The sequence below is a fragment of the Colletotrichum jinshuiense genome, chromosome 1, assembly GCF_051148585.1.
Source record: "Colletotrichum jinshuiense chromosome 1, complete sequence".
NCBI classification, from domain to species: domain Eukaryota; kingdom Fungi; phylum Ascomycota; class Sordariomycetes; order Glomerellales; family Glomerellaceae; genus Colletotrichum; species Colletotrichum jinshuiense.
The window spans coordinates 155,961-179,432 of NC_139302.1; the positions used below are offsets into that span (position 1 = coordinate 155,961).

Genomic DNA, 23,472 nt, shown 5'->3' on the forward strand with positions numbered 1-23,472 from the left:
TAAAGCCGGCTAGTAGTGATGTTAATACTGCCAGTTAGGATGGTACTTTTAAGGGTGTAGGTCGACAGGATCTAATACTACTACTATAACGTCGTAAGAAATACGATATAAGTTAAGAAATTAATACTTTTAATATAATTAAAGCTTTAAGGTAAAAGAGACTATTACAAAAGGTAATACAGACTAATTCTAGTAGTAACTAATAAAGATAATTTATTACGTATATAGTAGCAACTTCTAATACATACTATTTAGCCTTCTAAAGTGCGGTTTAGAGTATAGTCCTATAAATATATAAGCAGGATCTACTACTAATACTATGGAACTAGAGAGAAGCTTAGAACCACCCTTTCTTCTAGTAGTAGAAAGAAGCCTGTAAAATAGAGCTATAGTATTACTAGGAAATAGGCATATAGAAGAAGAAGAACCTAGGTATAGTTAACTAGAAGAAGGACTTTGTAATCCCTTTGTTATAGGTTTTTACGTATAAGTTCGATAAGTACGGGTATCTATAGAAGTATAAGGCTAGGATCTATATATAAGGGAATCTACAACCTTAAAATAATCTTAATACAATAGTATTAACTCTTGCAGCTAAAACCTTTTGTATAATGATAGCACTTAGTATTAGGTTTAAATTATAGTTCTAGTAATTAGATGCTGTAAATGCCTTTATAAACGTATAGCTAGATGAATTAGTCTATATTAGATACCTACTAGGTTTTAAAGACTATAGGAACTATCTGCTACTACAGCGAGCTTTATACGGACTTTAGAGATTACTACTCCTATAGTAACGGCATATTATATAAACTATAGTTTAACTTGGATTTAAATAGTTGTTTAAAGATAACTATGTATTTATAAAGGATGGGATTATTATCTTTATCTTTATAGATGATATAGTTGTTGTATACCTTCTAGATTAACAAGAGAGAGCAGCAGCAGTTAAGAAGGAACTTTATAACTATTATTAACTCCGTAATATAGGAGATCTAAAGTGGTTCTTAGGGATTAGAATACTTTAAGATACTACTAACAAGAAGATCTAGCTGTCCCTTAATAATTACATCGACTTGCTGATTACAAAGTATAAGATTAATAGAAGAGATAATTAGCTAAAGATACTAATAGGATTTAAGAAGTTAGTCCTGTATACAGGCTAGGCATCTAAGCAGTAGATTCTTAACTACTAGAGTAAAGTTGGATTAATTAACTATATAGTAGTAATCAGCAGGCCGGATATCTTACATACAGCTTCTAGACTTAGAGAATACCTATAGAATCCTAGGCTAGCTTATAATTAAGCAGTAGATCACTATCTAGCCTATATAGCTAGAACTAAGGGACTAGCTATTAAATATGATGGATCTAACGATAGAAGGTTATACTACTTGTTAGACGCTGCGTTTGCTAATAATCCAACTACACGTTAGAGCAGCCAAGGCTACATCACCATGCTGTTCGGTAGGCTAATTAGTTAGAGAGCAACTAAACAACGAAGTGTTGTAACTTCATCTATAGAAGCAGAGCTTGTTACCCTCATGCAGGCAACAAGAGATTATATTACTACGTTGCAGTTAATAAGAGATCTAGAGATTCAACCAGACGGATTTCCAACCGTCTATTGTAATAACCAACAAACTCTTCGTCTGTTGACGTCTAAACGACTACAAAGAGTATCCAGGTTGAAGCATCTCGATATTTAGAATCTATAGGCAAGGCAGATATTACAGATGGGTTCTATTGAGTTTAAATAGATGGATACTAACAGCACTATTGCTGACGGTCTCACTAAACCTCTGCAGGCAACCAAGCATGTAGAATTCGTACGACTTCTTCGTCTCGTCGATATCACCCACTTGTTGACAGCAGAAGAGACGGATTAGAGGTTGTAAATAGCTTCAAGGCAGGCCTTGAATCTAGGGGGGTGTGTCAGACCCAGGCGGTCAGAACCATGCAATGCACGGTTGTTTGATAGATGCATATGAAACGTATGCGATACCCATACATTATCGATGCAATACGGGGTCCAAGCCACATTCTCTTATATAGGTAGAAGTAATCCCTGTTACTGTCATTATTCGGACAAGCTTATCAATATACACTATTGGCCCCATACGTTCCACTACCTGACAAGAGCTATCACCTCGTTTTGAAAGGTGTGCAGTGTTCAGCTGCCTCCAGAGCCCAAGGCACAAACTGTTCATCTTCCAACTCACACAGCGTGCCCTGGTATTGCGGGCGCAGAACAGTGCTATGGAAGGGTCATATCAAAGATAACATTATCAACCGCTTTTCCGATTCACTCAAGCCGACAGCTCGAGATAGAGGGCCGAATCTGGGGCCCAGATAGGAGATCCCGTACTTGTCCTTGGCCGATACCGTCGCCAAAATCCGGGGTTAAGGGCTAACATAGCGCAGCAGGTGGAATTATTTCCCCAAACAGGCATGGTTACAAGGCCCAAACGGGCGATAAGCTATCTAACCAACCAACCAAAGGGACTATCACCGTGTAGATACGGGCTCATTCCATGTTGTACAAAACCTTGTTGGATGAGCCATGGAAACGAAAATAAAAGCGCTACATGTCGTTACGCCAATTCGTAGAGTCACTCTATGCCTTAGCCATTGAATACTGGTTTTAATTCCTTAGGCTGTGTTTACTCACATTGATCCAAATTTAAAAGACGCATATTTTTATCGTGCCCTCTACACAATGTCCTCTATTGGCGAGAAGCCAATGCCCAAACCGGCAATATCTGCTTATGACGGAATCGACCCGGATATCAAGAAAAGTTCTACCCTCGTTACAGATGCCAGTAATGAAAAATCTATTGGCGTCGGACAATCTCTCGCAGAGGACATGTTTCTGCCACTGCAGGGTGTCGAAATTTATGACGGCCGCAGGATCCTGACCGTTAGAGCCATTGCGACAGGAGGCTTTCTGGGATCACTGATCGCCTGCTCCAACTTGTACCTGGGTAAGACATACACACACGGTGGGAGGGGGGAGGGGTGCGGGATTGTCTTCAAATTTAATTTCTGGGACTGACAAGTTGATTTGACGAAAAGGCCTCAAGACTGGCTTTGGCGCCGATGCAACGCTCTTCGCGTCCATTTTTGGTTTTGGTATTTTGAAGCTCCTGGAGCGTTCTAAGGTGTGTGATTCCCTCTACAGTTGAGACTTTGTAATGGTGGGCCTCTCTGCTTACATGACCGATGAAGCTCCCCATAGTCTCAGGCTACTTCGGCCCCCACGAGAACAACATTGTCCAGGCCACGGCTCTTGGATGCATTGGCGTCAGCTTCATTTTCATCAGCGGCGTCCCGGCTCTCATCCAGATGAACCTTCTAGGCTCGGAGGGACAGGCTAGTTACGGGATATTGGTCTGCCTGACATTTCTCTCAGGGTTCTGGGGACTGGCCTTCACAGTCCCCCTGCGGAGCCTGTTCATCCTGAAGCTCGCCAGAACTCTGAACCTTACTTTTCCCATGGGCACAGCCTCAGCCATCACAATTCGGGCACTGCACTCCAAGTCCGAGGGCAACCAGACATCGCGGCAGAATCTTGTGTCTATGAGCATTGCGTTCACTGCGTCGTTGATCTGGGCGGTGGCAAGCTCCTACGCGCCGGGCATCCTGTACAACTGGAATGTATTCTGGTGGATTTACAAATGGGGCGGCCACGGCATCATCACCGCCGTTAGCTGGGGATGGCTCTCGTGGTCTTGGTCGCCAGCGATGTTGGGCATGGGCATGCTCGTTGGGCTCAACTCGGCTCTGTCGTTCCTTCTGGGGTCCGTCCTTGCTTGGGGAGTGATCGGGCCGATCCTTGTCCACCTCGACGTCGCCTCGGGGCTTCCTATGAGCGTCAAATACCCCGATCTGATCACGTACAACGCCTTTGACCCAACGAAGTTCATTGACGATCCTTCACCCCGGTACTGGGTCCTGTGGCCAGCTGTGTTTATGATGCTGGCCGTGTCCCTCACAACGATCGCGCTCGAGGCCAAAGCCTTTGGCAAGCTCACTTGGTACGGCATCTCGAAAATTCGGCAGAAGTTGTCGAAGAACCGAGAACAGCTTGCACTTGCCGAAAGAGAAATAGAAATATTTGACCCCATCCCCGAGCAGCACCGCATCAAGTGGTGGGAGTGGCTCGGCCTCGGTACTATTTCTTTCATCATTGCCATGGTCGTTCTCCCACTCCAATTTGACATTACGGCCGATATGAGCTTACTACAACTCGCTCTAGGCTTTGTCTGGGCGATTGTCGTCATCCAAGTGTTTGGCGCTGTGGGTACTTCACCCATCAGCAGCGTCTCCAAAGGCTCGCAGTTTATCACAGGCGCCATCCTGCGGGATCAAATAGACAAGTTAGGTGCTGAGGGGGCCGCGCGGTCAAACCTGATCGGCGCTACGGTGTCGTCAGGTGCGGCACAGCAGGCTGCCGAGCTGGTCCAAGACTTCAGGACGGGTTTCCTCCTCGGCACGCCGACACGGCTTCAGTGGTATGCTCAGCTGATCGGGACCTTGATCTCGACACTACTCATGCCTGGGCTATTCCTGCTCTTCACCAAGGCATTCCCGTGCATCCTGGACCCAACCGCCACATATTGCCAGTTTGCCACGCCCTCGGTCACCGTGTGGCGCATAATCACCATCGGGATCCTCTCACCGGTCATGCCCATCAGCAAGTCCAGCTGGGTCGCATCTATTATCGCAGTCTTTGTAGGCTCGGTAACTACGGTGCTGAAGAGATGGCTCTCCCTTCATCCCAAGCGCAAGCATTGGGACGTCTGGGTTCCCAACCCGACTGTCATCGGGCTGGCGATGACGATCCCTGGATCTAACTTTGCCGTGACGTTGGCACTGGGAGCCACGGTCGCGGCGCTTTGGGCGAGGTACGGAAAAGAGTCGCACTCGAGGTATTTCTATGCGGTAGCTGCTGGTGCTGTTGCCGGAGAGGGTGTTGGTTATGTGGTGCTTAGCATTCTCCAGATTGCCGAAGTCGCAGGTCCTACGTACTTTGGGACGAAGCTGGGATGTGTTGCCGAAATTTGCTGATGGAAGTGTTGATGAACGTGTTTCTTACCTCAAAGAATAATTCTAAAAGTAGCGAATACACATGTTGAGTCACTGGCAGAAATTAGACTGCCTCGCTAAAATATGACAGGGAGCTCTAGCTGGGATGCTGATGTCTTGAAAAACCAACAGGATAAGTGCCATCATCACACAAGCACTTAGGGCTTTATACGATGCATACCGCATTTCAAATATTTACAATAGAGCTCAAATGTATTGAGACAGATTTCCACCTCTCAATCCTGGAATGAATCCAAAGCCCAGGGGCTCTCAACGCATTTTCTTTCTTCCCTTTTTACTTATTTGTCAACTTCATATCTGTCTTGGTAATCTCATTCTGCACTTGGCTCTATCGTCATCTTTCTTGATCCCTCCATTTTCTTGTCGGAGGACGAATGGGATGATAAATATCGATAAATACAGAAACGCATGTGAAGAGTGGGGAACCCTAGGCAGGAGGATGAAAACTTACGCCCGGCTTCTATGGCGTCTTATGTATGTGGCTTGCCAGTGAGAGAGATAGCCAAGGAAGAATCCAATCCTTCTAAGATACGGCTTGCCGATTGGGCGAGCACCTCCTGACGTCAGAACCCAAGCCTCGAGATTAACATAGCGGTAAACAGACAAGAAGGACAATGAAAATTACTGAGAAGTTTAAGTGGAAAAAGAATGCAAGTTTTTCGAGAAGACTATCGTTTTCTGTTTACTCTCAATCACAACTTTTGTTCTCACATTTCTGTATACAGTGACTAGTAGCTGCGATGTCGTCCACTGAGAAGTCACCTCTGAACTTGGTTCTTGGAGCGCAAGGCGTACGTATAATGTTGGCATGAACACATCGATAGCTTGACTGCGTATCCACATGGAACTGACATCGAAGAATCGTAGATCGGTGATACCTCAATTGACCCTATGGCACGTTTCTATACTCCCGAAGAAGTGAATGGCTTCCTCGACATCTTCCTCCAACGCGGGTACAACCACCTTGATACTTCGCGAATGTATTCTCCCGGAGCGCCAGGAAGTTCGGAAGCAAGGCTGGGATATTCTGCTGCCGGGGATAGATTTATTATCGACACCAAAGTTATGTCATGGGAGTTCAAGCACACTAAAGAAAACGTCCTACAAGAGATTGACGCCTCGCTCAAGGCTTTGCAAATCAAGCAGATCAACACAGAGTTCCTGCATATACCTGATCGAACCACCCCATTCAAGGAGGCATGCATGGCCATGAACCAAGCAGTCAAGGAAGGGAAAATAAAACAGTGGGGCCTTTCCAACTACACGGCTGCGGAAGTCAAGCATTTTGTCGACATCTGTGATAGCCATGGGTTTGTCAAGCCACGGGTCTACCAAGGGCCCTATAACCCTATCATGAGAGGTGGTGAAGAAGAGCTCATTCCAATATTGCGCAAGAATGGAATGGCTTTCCATGCGTATAGCCCGGCAGCCTCAGGATTTTTTGCTGGGAACTACAAGAATGTTCAACCAGGTGGACGTTTTGATGAATCGGTAAGCGTGCCTTTAAATTATATCATCTGATAGCATTTTTCTGACTGACTTGGTGCTTTGTTACAGTTGCCTGCAGGTGCAACTTGGTCCATGATCTACAAAAAGCCATCTATTATGGCTGCGACGGAAAAAGCGGTCGACGTTGCATTGAAACACGGGATTGATGGTCACGCAGCTTGTCAGGAGCGCGGACCGGGAGAGGGGTGCCGGGGAGGCACCGGGGACCCACCGGGGTCCGGTACGGGGAATAGTTGATCCGGAGCGGGGATAAAGGCGCCGTACGGGCGCCACAGCTGTAGAGAAGGCAGATTCGAATGACAATCACACCCAATACCTACGTGCTAGTCGCTAACCTCTTCACTCGGTACTAAGACACCTGACACAGCTGCACTCCGATGGACAATCCACCACGGCATTTTGAGCAGGGAGCATGGTGATTCTGTCATCATTGGGGCTTCCAGCTTAGAGCAGCTTGCGTCAAACTTGGACACGATTGAGCAGGGTCCTCTTCCTGGCGAGGTTGTATCAGCTCTCGAACTAATCCACGAGGAGATTAAATACGAGGTTTCGTATCATATGTAAAAGAGACTCTAATTCATACTGGAATTGATGAAACTTTTCACTTTTATCTGTGTTTATCTGTAGTATGCGTAGGCCTCAGTATGTCTATTCTTGCTGTTATTGCGGGCGATATTCTGGCAAAATACCAGAGTTATGTTCTGGGGTTGCGTACAAAAACAGCGTGGTATCTCAGACGGTTAGCATTCTTGTACGACATATATAGCCTAGCAATACCAAGTCTGTGTAATAGAAGCGAACAGAAGGTGATAAAGAACGGGGATATAATTATGTCTTCGGTTAGGAAAGTTTGGCTTAGCCCAACCCTGTGTAGGCTTAGGTACTTTGTTTCCTTTCATTATTTTTTCTTGCAGCCCTATCCCGACCATACGGGCGCAACGTGCGTCAGTTACTCTGCTACTGTCCATCTTGGACGCTATGTTGTGGCTTTAATATAATGACCTTCTCCATGCCACCACACTTCCACATTTCCCTCGCCACGGAGAGATGCATCTCCCAGCGAAGCACATGCTCGACTTTGACGCAGTACGTCAGAAAGGTCGGTGATACTTTCATGCCCAAACAATCCCACACCTTAGTCGTTCCGTGAAGAACCTGGCCCAATGCGTCCACCCGTAGATCGAGCACAGCACCAAGATCTAGCGGTTCCTCATTCCCACCAGACGGCAGCACCATTTTATCCTCGTGGGCAGGAATGAGACTACTCCTTCTTACCAGTAACATCTTCTGTTTTTTTTTCCTTTTGTAAGAATTTGTGGTGTTGGTAAAGAAAACGCTCGTCGTTGAACGCAGTTCCAGCTGTATATTCTGTAGCGTAACAATCTGTGGCAAGTCTTTGATGATGCCCGTAGTCTTCTCCTTGTTCGGATTTATGTTCAATAAAAATGGAATGCTAGAATTGCTTCCCATCTGTATGACGGTAGGATATTGGACGCTGAGCGTGTAGTGAAACGTCGGTACCTTGGACGAGCCGAAGAACTTTTGCGTCTTCTGCCTGAAAGATAGCTCCTCTTGTTCCATTCCTGGGAGCAATCTCTGGGTTCTAACGCATCCAGTTATCTCACTCCTCACCAAGCCAAAGCTGTTAATAGGCGGTACTGGCGTGGGAAGTGATAAGACATTGACAGGCAGCGTGGCCTTCACAACGGGGCCCTTTCCTTGCAACACCATTTCGGCCTCAATCCAGTACTCAACGAATCCGTGCCATTCATAGCTGGATTTATGGTGAACAAAGTAAAAGCTCTCGGGTAGCGGCTGTTCGGGGATGCGGCCTGCAGGCCCGAGTCTTCCACTTGGAGGCAAGAAACAGGCCTCCTTCTCATTGTACCCCACAGAGGCATCCAAATACCTGGCATCCGTATGCGTCGGCAATGTCAGCGCAAACGCCCAGGCTTGATGTTCGTTGCCGCCGGGGGCGATGTGGATGGGACCCTCGTGGATGACATTGGTGATGGCAGATTCGGGCCAGAAGTTGAAGCGGGTGCGGTCGTAATTATATAAACCTTCGTCGATGTAACTGACCTTTGCCTTGGCGCGGCCGAGGAGGCGGACAATAATCGTAACTAACGGCGCGACGATGTGGGATCTGCGCACGACATGGCCCAGGATGACACTGCCGCCGTACAGGCGTGTTTGTGGTTCGAGGAGTTCGATTGAGAGGTCGAGGCTCTGTTTGACTTCGGTTTGAGGCATTGTACCACTTCGATGCGTGCCTAACTATATGGTCCAGCAATTGCCAAGCACAACAAAAGTAATCTCAAAAGGCTGAATTCTCGTAGTCCAAGATTCCCTCTAGATATCAGATTGATCGTCGCGTCGTCGCAAAGGCCTTAAAGGTAGCACGAGGATGCCAAACTTGTCAATAAATACTACGAACCACCGTACCGCTAGGCAACGACTGTGCAGCTGATTTTGTGGCGCATGAACTGCTTGGCATGCAGGAAACCGAGGGTCGTGGGAAAATCCCTTTTTCTCATTGGCTTCATCTCATTATATCTGTCTATTTTCGGTCGGTCATCTTTTCAAGGGGACGGGACGGTTGATTGGTGCATTCTGAGCACGAGGACCTAGAGACAGCGTCGGGCATATTCTCGGTGAGGCGATGGCTCATTTGGAGCATTATGTCGACCATCCCAAGGATCGTGTCACATTGGGGAAGACCTTGGTGACCATATACACAGATTTTACTTCGCCGCAGATGAAACAGACGGTCGGAGTTCTGAACCAGTGGCACCAAGCAGGACCCCGTCAGACTTTGTCACAAAAATGTGGAATACCCGTATATTAGCAAATTTAGCTAAACAATTGGCGGGAAAGGTGAGTTTTGAGAGCTTATGTAATCCACCAAACTTTTCCCCCACGTACTGATTAGTCATCCATGGTAGATTATGCAAGAGGTGTGTGTGACGCGATGTCGCAGGGATGTGGGCCGAGGCTGCGAAGACAACTTCAACCATTGCTCTCATCGCTCGTGACGCTATGGTCACAACACTGAATAGAGCGAATCTTTAATCCACATTTCGCTCGACAACGTCAAGTACATTACAAATGGGATACCCCGTCATTCGCCTTGCGCTTACCGCGCTGGTCATTCTCCTAGCCCAACGGAAACTGGCAGCTCAATCACACAGGAGGGACAAGCGCCTCAAACACATCAACGAGCGCGTACTCATCCTCGGAGCTTCCAGTGGCGTTGGACGCGCTGTTGCCAAGAGATATGCATCCCGTGGAGCGCGAGTCTGCGTCGTCGCTCGACGAGCAGATGATATCGCCACCCTCTCCGAGGAGTGCGGCGAGAAGTGCATCTGGCACGCTGCGGATTTCAGTAACGTCGACGACCTGATCAGCCTAAGGAACCGTCTTGGAGAGGAGTGGCAGGGTTTGGATACCCTACACATCTGTGCGGGTGTCTCTGCCCTGCAGCCCGTTATGGCTCTCACTGGGACCACGTCCGCCGAGGTGGATGCTGATGCAGCGGGGATTCAGACGGCTGTCGATATTGCTGGACGTGCTGTGAAGGGCAATTTCGAGGGACCTCTCGCCTCGGCCCTCACATTTGTGAGGATTACACTCACCATGGATCGATTATGTTACTAACTATGGCGTAGATTCCCATGCTGACGAGGACCTCTAAGTCACCGTCAATTCTTCTGGTCTCTTCTGTTGCTGCGGTTATCCCGGCACCCACAAGAGCGCTCTACGCAGCAACCAAAGCCTCTTCTTTGTTGCTGTTCCAGGCTCTGGCTATCGAGCACCCGAAGATTGCATTCACCTTTGTCCTCCCGGCGACTATCGAAGGGAATTTCCGAGCATCCGCGGTGGATTCTGGCCCCGTCAGGGAAGATGACCCGAATAAGCACGGATTAAAGATTGACTATGTTGCTGAGAGATGTATCGATTCAGTTGATCGTGGTGTCACTGGTAACGTCTTGTTGCCCAAGTTTCCGTACGCTTTCGCGCAGTATTTGTATCTTCTCTGGCCTTCTTTCATTGAGGCCCGAGCACGCAAGAAGTACAACTTTGAGGCTTAGGGTGAATTCACTACTCCACAGTCTCGGGGCGACATCCTATAGTTTTATTCGAGACGATGATTAGCTAGCGGCCTGGGTACGTTGCGGAACATCATCTATATATAGGAACAGCCTCAGTAAGAGTTATAATCTGACTTCATGTCTTAGAGACTCAAATGTCTACACAAAACAAATAAAAATAAGGAAAAGTTTCATGCAGTCATCTTGGATAGAGGGGGTTCACACGCGTGACTAACTACGATCTCATAGTCTTCGACTAGACCTGTAAATGCTTGGAAAATGGAAATTTTTACGAAAACTTGATAATGTAGTAGAAACTGTGCTCACTTTTGGGTGACTAACGCTGCATCCGGAAAAAGGGGCGAGATAGCTTTAATCCGGATAATATTTTCTCAAGTATAGGAGTTGTTGACCGAACTTATGGTATTTTTCATGTTTTAACAACCAGTGTATATAAATTAATACCGTCGTAGATACAATGACTATTTCCGCCTTTCTCTCACTGATTAATTTGGCCATACATACTATGCCCAAGTTCCTCAGTGTTTTGTCCTGTCCTTGAAGATAGTTTAATGGAATGCTCTATTCGGTTAATACTCCGCGGCTCAATATCATCGACATCATCAGCCGAGTCCCTGGTTCTGGAATTTGATTTGGACAGAATTTGATGCCTGGAGCTTTCAGAAAAGCCAGGTCTATTTCTGGTTGACATCTGAGAGCAGGTCTGGTTTGTTAACCGCGTGGCATACATCTTCCCTGCGTGGGAGAGATAGGGCCGTAGTGTTGGCATGCAAGCAATGATCAAGCCGATATTTACATCGAGCACATTCCATAGCTCTACCATCTTCCAGTCAGCCCTTTGATTCTAGATCAAGACAGAAACATATTCGGAAAGGAATTAATGTGTTAAAAAGAGTTGTCTTACGTATGATGCTGAAAGACAGGAAGGACATTGCCGAAGTGTGAATTTCCACCAACCGTGTTAGGGTAATGGCCAAGTTGATAATTCCAAGGATAAAAGTGAAGTAGACACTGGCTTTGACTTTAGGTTGTAATTTTAGTTGGTGTAGGACTAGGAATGGAAGGCAAAAAACTAGAGAACTGTTAAACTCTATATGGACGCCGAGGGCATCTAAGGCATCTTGCAGCAAGATAAAAAGATTACACAAGACTCACTCATTACATCAGCAGAAAAGTTTAATGACCATGTGATGTAAAATAGTTGGGCAAATACAATATCGGGGCACTGTACTTCAAGATCTTGAGACCTTATAAGAAGTCAGTTGGAGCTCTTTAGAGATAGTGGATATCAGAGTAGGAAAGTCTCACCAGTTTCCCTCTATTGGTCTGCAGATCGCTATAGTCGTAAGTATAGTCGTTATATATGCACAACTGCAGTATATTATTGTTGCCCAAAGAATTCCTCGTCGTATTTTCATGAAAATGGGGAAGAAATTAACGTAAAGTGTCAGAAGCATGGCTTTACACAGATAAAACGACGATATAAACACAAATTGGTAAGCAAATTGTAACTACCAAAGCAGGTCAGCGGTTCACTTGTCACTTATTGCCTCTCATGACTCCCCGTTTATGTCAGCTACCAGAATGAGGATGCTTACCTTCCATAAAAACTCAATCTCTTCGGGGGTGGCTTCAAAACCGTCAAGTGTGGCGGATACGTCTGGACGTAACGCCCCTTTTTTGTCGTACACGATATCAAAACAACATGTCACTGCGGAACTGAGCCATGTGACACACATGAGGATGTCGCTTGCATTGATCGGAAGGCGTTGAATGCCGAGACGCAAGTGAATCCGTGCACCAACCATCAGAGCAGCAATTCCAACCAAGGTAAATTCGGTTGCCTATTTGAATTAATCTTGAGAACAATAAACTTTCGCGTAGTACAGCGGCCAAGAGGGGGAACACACATGAACCGTAGCCGCAGATGGGCTAACCGCAACCATGGTTACCCGTGTAATCAAATCGCAGTCCTTCAAAAGACCACGAACGTCAAAACATGATTCTTTGTGTATTTGCCGCAGTTACTTTGACACACACAAGTTTGGAATTTATGTTGGGGACTGTGGACAGAGAGGTCGTGACAGTGTTTAAATAACTCTCCGCCATCACTTCTTTGAGCAATATCCCGCGAACAGCTAGAGCGACGCCACCAAGGGCCGCGGCCCACCCATTTCTCCAGCCCGTTTCCTAGTCAGGTTAGCAAGGGTCCTCCAGATCGACGGAAATGGAAAGAGTTCAGGCTTATCTCCCAAATGATTTGGGGGCTTCTGGCACAGCCACGTACATGTCATCGACCAAAAGGGATAAACCTAATTATCACTTGCACGCTTCAGCATAGTTTGCAACAGGACTAGGTACGCGCGTGTCTTCCATTCCCACAGCTTCCAGCTGAAACTGCTTTCATTGTTCGAAACTTTTCGATTCTGAAATTCATTCATTGGCTGTCCAACATCTGGTTCGTAAGGTGCGACGCATCCTATCGTTCGGGAAACGTCGTGAAGCCGATTGTTCAGGCTGGCAAGTTAGACATCAGGTGACAGTATACGGTCCGACAAGTAGGTCTCCAGTGGCTTATCAGACTTACCCGCTCATTTTATTTATACCTACATGTGTTGCAGGAGCTAATCAAGGACGTTGTTCTTGGTATACTTTCCAGATTCAACCCGAGAGCAGATATCGCCTCGACTAAACCAGTTCATGCTTTATTTATGAGCTTAAATAAACACGAATTCAGCATGTTAGATTGGGCACTTTCAAGTTTCGCGGCTATATTCTTGTGTAGAATATGTAACGATGAACCTGGAACATTCGAAGTATCTTAATTCTTGCCGCAAACCCACCGTCAATCATCTACAGTTATACAGTGCTCTTGTTTAATAATATATATATTTCTAATGGCTCAGACTGGTTTTTTGCTGTGGCGGAAAATTCCTTGTGGTGATGATGTCCTAGGGAATGGAGAGTTGGCGCCGTTTTCAGTTAACAAGCCCTGAGTATGTATTAAACGACTCACCTCCACACTAAGCTCCGTATTGGTCCTGGCTTGCATACTTAAGGGTCGCTGACTAAAGTTTACGTCCATACAAAACTTATAGATCTGTCTCTGTAAGCTCAATCTTGACAAATCAACCCAACCGTCACAAGGCTAGCTTACTGCGGCCAGGAACCCTACACTGAGACAAATCCGTGCAAAGAAGTTCAAGTGTGATAATCTGTATTTTGTCCTTATCATCTAACATAAGTAGAACACAGAGAATAACGCATTCTTTATACTATACCAGGAACTTAAATTTTTTTTAAACAGTTTCGACATGTGGCAGCGACAAAACCGTGGCTGTTAACTACCTGGATGAAATTCTTGCTGGTTGCATTTACGGCGCACAAGACGTATAAGACGACACCCAAACCCACGTTTGCACTATTAACTCCAGGCAATGATCATTGAATTTGTGGGGAGGACGTACGTAGGGCTTTAGACAAGACGGACGGCCGTCTTTTTGCATTTACAATGATCGTGGCATACCCTTAAGAAGGCGGGTACCGATACTACAAAACACACAAGTGCTCCGTGGGGCAAATTCGCTTCGTTTAATCTAAAGACTCATTATAGGCTAGCAGCTATTGTACAGTATGTATTGTATGTGGCTCAGTCTACTTATAGCAAACTTTGCTTATAGTGCCGCGAATAGGTCATGTGGGCGGCTAGAAGACACTGTTATCGGCGCATGAAAACGGTCCACCGATCTTACTCCCTGGATTGGAAAATAGTTTGACTAGAGTATCGATTGAAGCATACATGCCTGCTGTGTTGAGAAAAATACCCATCAAGACAAGCCCCCAGTTGAGGCACGAGAGCGCAATCATTCTCTTGCTGGAAAACTGCTGTTTCCAGTTAAGATGAAGCCAGAAGATTCCCGGAAGCCCGAATGAAAACCAAGCCACTAAAAGGGCCGAGGACACGGCGATAATGGAGTTGAATACAGGAATTGAATTGGCCAAGACAAAAACCAGTGTCCAGAAGCTTGTTGCGAGAATGAGCCAGACGGACCAGGATTTGACAGAGTCAGCAGTTATCTGATGAGGGATCTTCAAATAGTCGCGCATGACGACAACGAAGAGGTATTTGATCCCGGCGTGGCCGTAAAAAATACCACTACTGAAAAGTGTCAGAAGCAGGATGCAGTAGGCAATCCTAGCCGGGAGAAGAGGGGCCGTGCCAATGGCAGGGGACCTGACAAAGTCGCCAGCGAGACCGTAAATGGCACCCCCGGTGATGAGATACATCGGAATGGCGAAAGACTGTAGGATGACAAGGGCGGAGATGTAGTCTTTCGCGGGATCTGTCATCTCAGCCATGACCATAAAGAAACCTTGTCTGCCACCAAATGAGTAGCAAATGCTGAGAAGTGCGGTGAAGCCTTCTTCGAAAGTTGGGTCTCCCCAAAGCTTGATCTTGATATCGGTACCGGGTGGAGCGGTCTGCGGTCTCCCCTTTGCCAAGGCGATAATAACGATGAAGATGGAGATAAAAATTGCAAATGTAGCTGGCCCTTGATATGGGTCTATGTCAGCAAACATTCATAATATTTGATTCACAGTGGAAAGAGTGAAGTCTTACAGGAGAAGTAAGCGATGAAGTTCATCGTTCTTGGTATGCACAAAACATAGCATATTAGAACGGCAACGCCTATAAATGATATGGTGCACAAGCTATGGCCTGAAAGCGTGTTCAGTGCAACGCTGATAGCCAACGATGCTGAGGCACAAGCTAGACTGAGATTGACAATGAGACCGATAGCACCGATTATTGCAAGGATCTTGCCGCCGAGTACTTGTAGTGCATCCGGGAGGTTGTCGATGTGGCGGTACTTCTTCCAATACAGTAAGAGAACATATGCTGTGTACGTTGACAGTATTCCGACGCTGAGAATGGCTATGAGACCTGGAATGAGGCCCAGCCGTTTCAACACCGCAGGCAGGGCAAGAATACCGATGCCAACCTCAGTGTGGATGAGTACAATTCCAGTCTTCCACTTGCCCAGGACGCGAAAATGCTTGCCACCAGTGGACGCGTCAGCGCCAAAGACACCAGACGTAACTAAATTATCCTGGTCGATAGTCTGATCGTAACCAACGTGTTGGTTGGCAGCCTCAAGATCACTGGCACATATCGGCGTTTTCTTTAGGTCGGGTATCGCTGAAGTCGGATTGTGAAATTCATGAAGAGACATTTGGTGACTCGGTCGGGGCAAGCCGAGGAAGGATAGGGAATCGGAGCTCAGAAATTGCAGATGGATGGGACGATTAGTTCGACGTGAAGCTTCATCTCGAGCCAAAAACGTTTATTCAGATCAACATCCTTCACGGACGTCCAGCCGTCTTTACATTGAATCTGGCTCCAGTCAAACCCTGTCGTTGTGGTATGGACGCACATGAGGGTGCCGAGGCAGGTCACCATGAACTTCGTTCCCTTAAATATCTCCAACAGCTGAGTTCACAGAGTGTCTTCTCTCGCATGAAATTCGCGTGCCACATCTGCTTTGAAGACTTCGGATAGGCCGTTAAACCCAACGTTTAGCATCATGGTGTTGTTTTGAAACATGCCCGAGTGCGCGAGGGATCCGTGCGACAAGGGGGCCATACACCGCCATGATGTTGCGAAGTACCCCAAAAGCTCCCTACGGCATACGTCACTCGAGGTACTCCCAAACGTTTCCATGTCTGGCACGCGCTCCTGATTGAACGTCGATGCCAGACCGCCGCTGTGAATTCGCGAGGTCATGACCTCGTTGAGAATGAAAAGGGTGTTTACATTTCGTGTTTCATCCTGAATGGCCCGGAGAAATTGCCTCGTGCCCCTGAAGACCTAGATCGTTGGACTCCCTGCCAACTGGCGGGCAGCGGCAATGCAGTGAAGCTTGGCTTTGGTTCAGGATTGGCGTGTTGAATGGTACTCACATTGAAAGGAAGCAGAGAAGTTCCACATACTTCTTCTCGTAGATCTTGGTTGTTAATGGGTCCTTGGGACAAATGACAAGGGTGAATGAGACGGGCTACAGTGATGACTACTTGGCCGATAGGGATACTAAGGTGAGAGCCAAGACTGAACAAGAATGTGGAATTTCTGATGCAATTTTGATGCACCAAATTCAATTTGGTTGTCACACACATTAGTTTCTTTGTGTTGGATTACTCAGCCAGAATACAGGGAGCTGGCCAGCAGCAGCAGCCGGCCGCGGCAGCGGAACCCGGAGATCCAACCTCCGGGCTGGCAATAGTGATATCTTCACTACTGCTGCTGCTGCCAACCTACCTACTCTTCTACACACAAGACAACAGAAGAATACAGTACCAGTTTGATCCTTTGATTACGTTCGATTACTCCCGTACGGGTAACCTGTGATTCCAACACTTTGCAATAGTTTCCTCAAATACATAGTCAAAGTAAAGCAGTCGTTCAGCAAGAAGTTTAGAGGAGGGCCAGGGCCGAGGTTTATATATGTAACTAACTACAACTCAATATTATATCGTCGAATTTATTCGGTTTCTTTTCATACCAGTTGCGCTTCGCTATTTTAGATCAGAAAGAAATTCAACAACAAGGTCGTAGGCCTCGTCTCTAACTCTCGCTTCATTAGAGCCCTCGTCTTTCGTCTTGTCCCAGCCATGTCCCACACCGTCGAATCGCTTCAAGGTTATATTCTTGCCAGCCTTCTGCAATCCTTTTGCAAACTCTTCAGCCTCCGGAGCAAGTCTGTCCTTCTCTGCAGTGATGATTAACACATGTTCAGGGAAAGTATCCGGATCTGCCCCTATGACAGAAATTCGGGGATCCGCAGGATCTACACCAGACGGAAGATAGGAAGACCTAAAGGCGTTCATGAGAATCCTGAGAACTGGCGGAACTGGCGGCAGGGATCCGTCCAGGTTTCTTTTCTCTGCAGGTGAAACCGTCATATTTGTAGGCGGGTAGAACACAGCAACAGCGCGAATGGCTTTATTTAGAACCTGAGACCGCTGATTCTCCAGATGCGAGGCTGCTGCAAGAGCAAGGTTTCCACCAGAACTGAATCCTGACAGGACAATGTTCTGAGTATCATATTCAGTTGGCCGTTTTAAAACTTGTAAGACAAGTTCTTCTGCATCTTCTAGTGCCGAGGGGAATGGGTACTCTGGTGCCAACGCATAGCTAGCATCGAGCACCGTGTATTTTGTCTCATCAGCAACGCGTCGACAGAAGATCTCGTCGGATCCTTGGGCAGCAAAGACAAAGGCGCCTCCATTCCAGTTGAGGACGACTGGGCTCGGTCCCATGGCGGTAAGCTTGGATCGGTCTTATATGTTCAGTCCCGTCAATTGTAGCCCAGTCCTATTATGGACTCTGCCAATACTAGAATGACTTACAAACATTAACTTTCAGCGTACGCTGGCCATCGCTGGAGGTGAATACGAATGTGTTGTCTGGACTGGGTTCGGCTGGTTTCTCTCCGTCAAAAAAACGAAGAGTCGAAATCATCGCCTTGAGGCGCATGTATTCTAAGTATGAATGTGCCATAATTCCTGGGTTTAGTTTGGGTCGCAATAAAAAAGCCCAAGAGTTGAGAGTTGATGCAGTTGAGAAAGAGGGTTGTTGCCAAGGTGCTAAGGTTGCAATTTAGCTTGGATCAATCGTGTTGACATTTATGCTTATTTTCTGACTGTTATCTTGCGTACGGAGAAACCGCGGACAATATATAAATACCGAGGCCGATCAGTAACCAACAGGTTCAACTCATCGGCTAACCGGCAAAAGGGATATGTTATCACAATTGCGGATACCCCTGCGTAGGTCCCGCACACCAAAGAGGGTTTTCCAGATACGTCTTTCACACCTTCCCTGATTGAGGCTGCCTCAAAATGGAATGAATCAGTGGTACAGCTCATAGACATGGCGTCAGTATCCTGTTCTGAGAAGTGCTGACCACATCGAACTTTAAAACTTAAAGTCTTGCAATATAGCTCATGTAGGCAAGAGCTCGTGCAGCCGACTATCCTGTCCCAAATAGGAGAAAACACTGTAAGTTCATAAAAAGAGAAACTTCTAGAGATACGGAAGTAAAATCCATTTTTGAGACTAACATAGATGTCTCTAGATCTCTTTCTGGCAATGGCTGGGTCCCAGTATTTTTATCCTATTAGAGAAATATTGAACTAATCCTCACAAGATAATGCTATAAAACGTTGGCCTAGGATAGGTACCGTGTCACCAGTCAGTTGATTGTCATTTAATCTCACCTAACGTCACGCCGCTAAGCACGCTGCTAATGTAGTAGGACACTGGAGTAGATCGATGTGGGAGGACTAGTGAATATATATTCCGGTCGAATTCGCCGGGGCCGACTTCGCGCGGGATGGCTTGGCCCCAGCTGACTTCGCATTGCATCCACTTGCCAGGGGTATATAAATACAACTACCCACGTATCTATTGTATGTAGACTTTCTATGGTCAATCACTCATTCTGATGTCTGCTCTGCTCAAACCGTGATCGCGACAATATATATATCACCCAACTCATGATTTCATGTCCTAGAAGGTCAAGATAAGATGACTTGGAGGGGATAACTCGCCTACTTGGTGATCTGAGGCTAAAACAAGACTCTAGTCTACAATGCACACCTTTTATTTAGTAACGCTCTACTCTTCAAAGTCCCGGTTACAGAAATCGTAAAGCTAAAACGATATACGGTTGAGTAGACTTAGAATGTGTGCCAAAGCATATCTTACTACTAATTAGAGGGGTTGTCTAACTGATTCATGCGTAGCGACTTTCATTTGAATAACTAGCAAGTCACATGACACTCCCAATTTAAAACTAGGTAGATACTACCATTAGAGTTGTTAATTTTTACAAGGTTATAAAATCGGGAAAATCTTTTAATTGAATGACTCGAAGTTTTCTAAGAAGTAGTATATCTCTACTTTTCGCTATAAGATTTGCTCGTGCCCTCTTTGTCCCATGTTACCGCAATCGGTTCATGATTACCAGAAAACTTCTGGCCGCCGAACCAAAGCTCGAAGCGTAGGTCGGCTGGGGCAACAATGACACGAACGTCAAAGAGGCAAACGTAAAACTTGAAACCACGTGAAAAACATGTTCCTCGCTTCTCTTTCAGTACAAGCTGTTCTTGCTGCACTCCTGCAAGGTTACTCTTGACATCGCAAAGTTTGGCTGCCCCGGCTGTATTTACGTATTAGTCTCAGGCCTCATCACCAATAACTTGGCTTAGAGCCAGGCTTACCGTTCTTCATGCTCTTTGGTAGAAAAGACGCTTCGTTATGAGACACCACGATCTTGGCATCCCATGACCTTGTTGTTTCAGTTGGCGCTAGTCGGACATTGAAAGATTTTACTATTGGAATATTTGGGTTGATCACGTCGCCCTGTCGTATCATTAGCTTTTTAAACTGGTCCTAGGTTTACACATAGAGCTGCAAATACACACCTTTCGTATCAACCACTGGATCTGGTTCACAGCCCATTTTTGTTTCGAATCAAATTGATCCTCCTGTACATCTTCATTGAAATGTACCGCCGGCGAATAAATCTCTTGGACGATTACACCATAGCTTGCTCGGGCTATTCTCGTGGCTAAAACCGAGAGATTCCCTGTCTCCATTTTCTGTTGGTGATCGAGAAGCAAGCCACGCACTACAACGAGCTGAGGATCGTGACAAGGAATTACGGCGATCTGACTAGCGTTCGAATGCGGATAATTGCTGAATTGCTGCTGCAGCCTCTCTCGAACGTATGCCGAGCTACCAAGACCCCCAGAGAGAATCATGTGCCCCTAAGTCTAATTTCAGTAACGTCACACCTAACTTAACTGGACATATAGGAGATTTTGCTTACCACTTGCTGGGGTTGGTTGTTCTGGCTGAGCCAGGTTAGCTGCTCTTGTATCCGCCGAATGATGCCTTCGATCTGGACCTCGAACAACGCCATGATCTCCTCTCTTTTCTCATCTTAGCCCACAGTACCTACCACTGAACCATAGCAACGTACCTAGAAAACACCATCTTCCCATTCTCAACCCCAAGCCCAGGGTGGCTAAAGTCATGGGAGACGCCCTCCATCTGAATCCTATAGGCCGGTTGCATGTACGCCTTTTCCCCAAACTTGTGCTTTACCGTTCGGAAATGATGGCTTCTTGACATTCGCGCTGCGAAGTCAAAAGGTAAACGACCTTGCGTGTCTGGGCACGCGGCAAGACGGTTGTTTACCAGGCGAATAAAAGATCTGTCGATGAGTGAAGCGCCAACTCCAACACCCTTGACTGCCGCCATTTGCGACATTTGCGGAAAGCTTTTGTCAGTTGATGTGATCTGCATTAGAGCCAAGTCGGTGGTGCCACCGCCCGCGTCAACCGTGAGGAATATGCTTCCCATGTGAAAGTTTACAGGGCTCGTCTTGAGTGTTGCGACTGCTGCAGCTTCTGCCTCCGTTAAGTCTACCTCCGCTGTGTGTCTAGCTCCCTCAGTGCCGAACCCGGCAGTCCGGATAACGGCCTTAAAGACGTTGATAAGGTCCATCTTTATCCATGTCGTTGGCACACTGAACAAGAACGTAACAGACATATCTGTCCAGCCGCCAAATTGGCGTCGACCTATCTGTGTTTCGATGCTCTCCTTAATATGCGTATATACTTGTCGCAGGTAGTCGGATACGAAACGTTGTGCGTCCGCGGTAGTTCGAGGGGCGTTAGATAGCCCTTGCTGTTGCGCTGCTAATAAAGTCTCCTCGTCAAGGAAAATCTTGAAGAACTCTCGCCGCATCTTCCCTGGAATTGTCTCGTCATCGTCTGCGCACATAAACCCCCATGACGAGATGCTGCCATCCGGATTGTAAATCAGAACAGTAGGGACTTTTCGCTCTCCGTGGTCGCCGCTACCAGGCCAGTCGTTGATGACCTGAATTGGGGTCTTAGGCGTCATCCATGCAACACCTATTATCGTCAGTTTGGACTGCTGAAGGGAGTTTAGGGACAGTGGACAGCCTACCGGTGAATGTTGTTCCCAGGTCAACAGACACGAGTATGTCTGGTTTGTCGTTCATCTTGCCTTATCGTACAACCAAATCCAATATCAAGTAGGGATTTTTCTCTCGTGATTCAAATATAGGTAACGGAGGCTGTCGTTGAGGCAAGCTCGCCGTTTGTTTGGTGCTGGGCTGGTGGGAGGCTACGTAAAGAAAAGTCAAGGGAGATGGATGACCAGGTAGCTTCCAGCATTCTCAGCCTTGCGGTTGCTTTCTTTTTCTTTTCGGCGTAGGTCGTACTTCTCCTGCCACCCGGCAAGTAATTTCCGTGCTTCTTTCAGTGGTTTTCTGACTTGGCGTGGCCGCAACCAGCGCTATTCCAAGCCACATAAGCCTCCATTAGTTAGTTACCATTTACTAATCTAAACATTTCCACTATCCCCTCCGTTCTATCACATGCCAAATCCAATATGCTACTCTCAGGCTACTCCTCGTCCGCGGACACAGGCATTTTCCTTCTGTCTCAAGAACTCATTCAGCGTGGCGTTAGGTAGTGTCTGGTGTAACGCGCTAGCCAATAAGGGCGACTCGCAGACAGCCACTTGGTGATTTAAAGGGGATGTCGGCAATACGGCTCCGCCCTTGCGTAACCAAAAGGTCTTATTCTGGGCCAGACCAGCCACTGGAAGGTTCGAACGGCGTCTCTTGCCTACCGCATATTTGGGAATTCAAGCTCATGTGTATGTTTGGTACTAAATGACTAGCTTGTTGAATCTCCGAAGACCAAAATATCGACCGGGTTGTACGTGGTATTTGAACCGACAAGATCCACCCCACTGTACATCCTCTTCCACCATCGCTCACAAGACCTTTCTTTCTACACCAACAAAATATATTTCTATTACTCTAAGCGTAATTACAGAAGGTCTTAGACATGGCTACCGGGGATACATCAAGTCCGACAACACCTGTTGCTCCAGCGGCGACGACCTTGCCAAGGTATCCAACCTCGTGGAACACCCTGACTCTTTCAACTATAACTGACTGATATTAGCCAATCTTCTGTGCAGGCCTCAATCCCCGGAGTTGTATCAGTAACCTCATCCCCCAGCTCACCAAGAACTTCATCTGGTATTTCATCTGGCGCCTCGTCGGGGGCCTCGTCGGGGGCCTCATCAAGCATCTCGTCAGGAGCTATTGCTGGCGCCGCCGTCGGCTGCCTAATTGGCGGTCTACTCATCGGCGCAGCTGTTGCATTCTTTATTTTGAGGCGAAAACGCGACAAGAGATCGATAAATCCCGAGCCAAGTCGCGTTACTGTTATTGCAGAATCCAAACCCTACGAAACGTCGGGAGCTAGTCTTGCTGGCGGAGGTGGTATTCAGCTCAGCCAATTCCTCCTCGACGCAACGCCCGACAAAGATATCGCATCAGAACTCCGATCCCTGAGCGAGCTCATCCACCTGCATGTCGAGAACAACTATCACTTGCAACCGGTGCAAGTAAGCAGCTCTGAGTTGGCGCAAATTCTTTTGCAGCTTGGATTTGCCCAAAATTCGGAGCCTGGCCCTGAGGTCATCACTGCCCTTTGCATTGACCCGAAAACTCGACAAATCGGCCTGAGACATGTTATCGCCCACGTTATCTTTATGAGCATTGACTTCCACTCTCGCAGCCATTTAACGATGCTCCCCGCATCGGTAGCAGCCTTCCTCCAGTCGGTT

The 23,472-nt window shown here is 46.9% G+C and overlaps 7 protein-coding genes across 7 annotated transcripts; 2 read left to right on the forward strand and 5 right to left on the reverse strand.

The window, feature by feature from the left end:
- Positions 1–2,719: 2,719 nt before the first annotated feature.
- On the forward strand, positions 2,720–5,070 carry EsH8_I_000032 (uncharacterized protein; the record flags this gene model as incomplete). The annotated part of the gene is made up of 3 exons (XM_083267445.1): positions 2,720–2,984; positions 3,076–3,161; positions 3,229–5,070. The coding sequence occupies 3 exons, from the start codon at positions 2,720–2,722 to the stop codon at positions 5,068–5,070; spliced, it is 2,193 nt and encodes a 730-aa protein (XP_083117883.1).
- A 2,505-nt stretch (positions 5,071–7,575) lies between these two features.
- EsH8_I_000033 (uncharacterized protein) lies at positions 7,576–8,871 on the reverse strand (the record flags this gene model as incomplete). Its single annotated transcript, XM_083267446.1, has 1 exon — positions 7,576–8,871. One exon carries the CDS (start codon positions 8,869–8,871, stop codon positions 7,576–7,578), a length of 1,296 nt encoding a protein of 431 aa, XP_083117884.1.
- An 855-nt stretch (positions 8,872–9,726) lies between these two features.
- Positions 9,727–10,709, forward strand: EsH8_I_000034 (SDR family NAD(P)-dependent oxidoreductase; the record flags this gene model as incomplete). The annotated part of the gene is made up of 2 exons (XM_083267447.1): positions 9,727–10,236; positions 10,287–10,709. 2 exons carry the CDS (start codon positions 9,727–9,729, stop codon positions 10,707–10,709), a joined length of 933 nt encoding a protein of 310 aa, XP_083117885.1.
- Positions 10,710–14,435: 3,726 nt separating this feature from the next.
- Positions 14,436–15,964, reverse strand: EsH8_I_000035 (uncharacterized protein; the record flags this gene model as incomplete). Its single annotated transcript, XM_083267448.1, has 2 exons — positions 14,436–15,283; positions 15,352–15,964. 2 exons carry the CDS (start codon positions 15,962–15,964, stop codon positions 14,436–14,438), a joined length of 1,461 nt encoding a protein of 486 aa, XP_083117886.1.
- Positions 15,965–17,303: 1,339 nt separating this feature from the next.
- Positions 17,304–18,047, reverse strand: EsH8_I_000036 (uncharacterized protein; the record flags this gene model as incomplete). The annotated part of the gene is made up of 1 exon (XM_083267449.1): positions 17,304–18,047. The coding sequence occupies one exon, from the start codon at positions 18,045–18,047 to the stop codon at positions 17,304–17,306; it is 744 nt and encodes a 247-aa protein (XP_083117887.1).
- A 2,704-nt stretch (positions 18,048–20,751) lies between these two features.
- EsH8_I_000037 (Hsp70 family protein) lies at positions 20,752–21,826 on the reverse strand (the record flags this gene model as incomplete). The annotated part of the gene is made up of 2 exons (XM_083267450.1): positions 20,752–21,716; positions 21,772–21,826. 2 exons carry the CDS (start codon positions 21,824–21,826, stop codon positions 20,752–20,754), a joined length of 1,020 nt encoding a protein of 339 aa, XP_083117888.1.
- An 828-nt stretch (positions 21,827–22,654) lies between these two features.
- EsH8_I_000038 (uncharacterized protein) lies at positions 22,655–22,988 on the reverse strand (the record flags this gene model as incomplete). The annotated part of the gene is made up of 2 exons (XM_083267451.1): positions 22,655–22,788; positions 22,865–22,988. 2 exons carry the CDS (start codon positions 22,986–22,988, stop codon positions 22,655–22,657), a joined length of 258 nt encoding a protein of 85 aa, XP_083117889.1.
- Between the last annotated feature and the right edge of the window lie 484 nt (positions 22,989–23,472).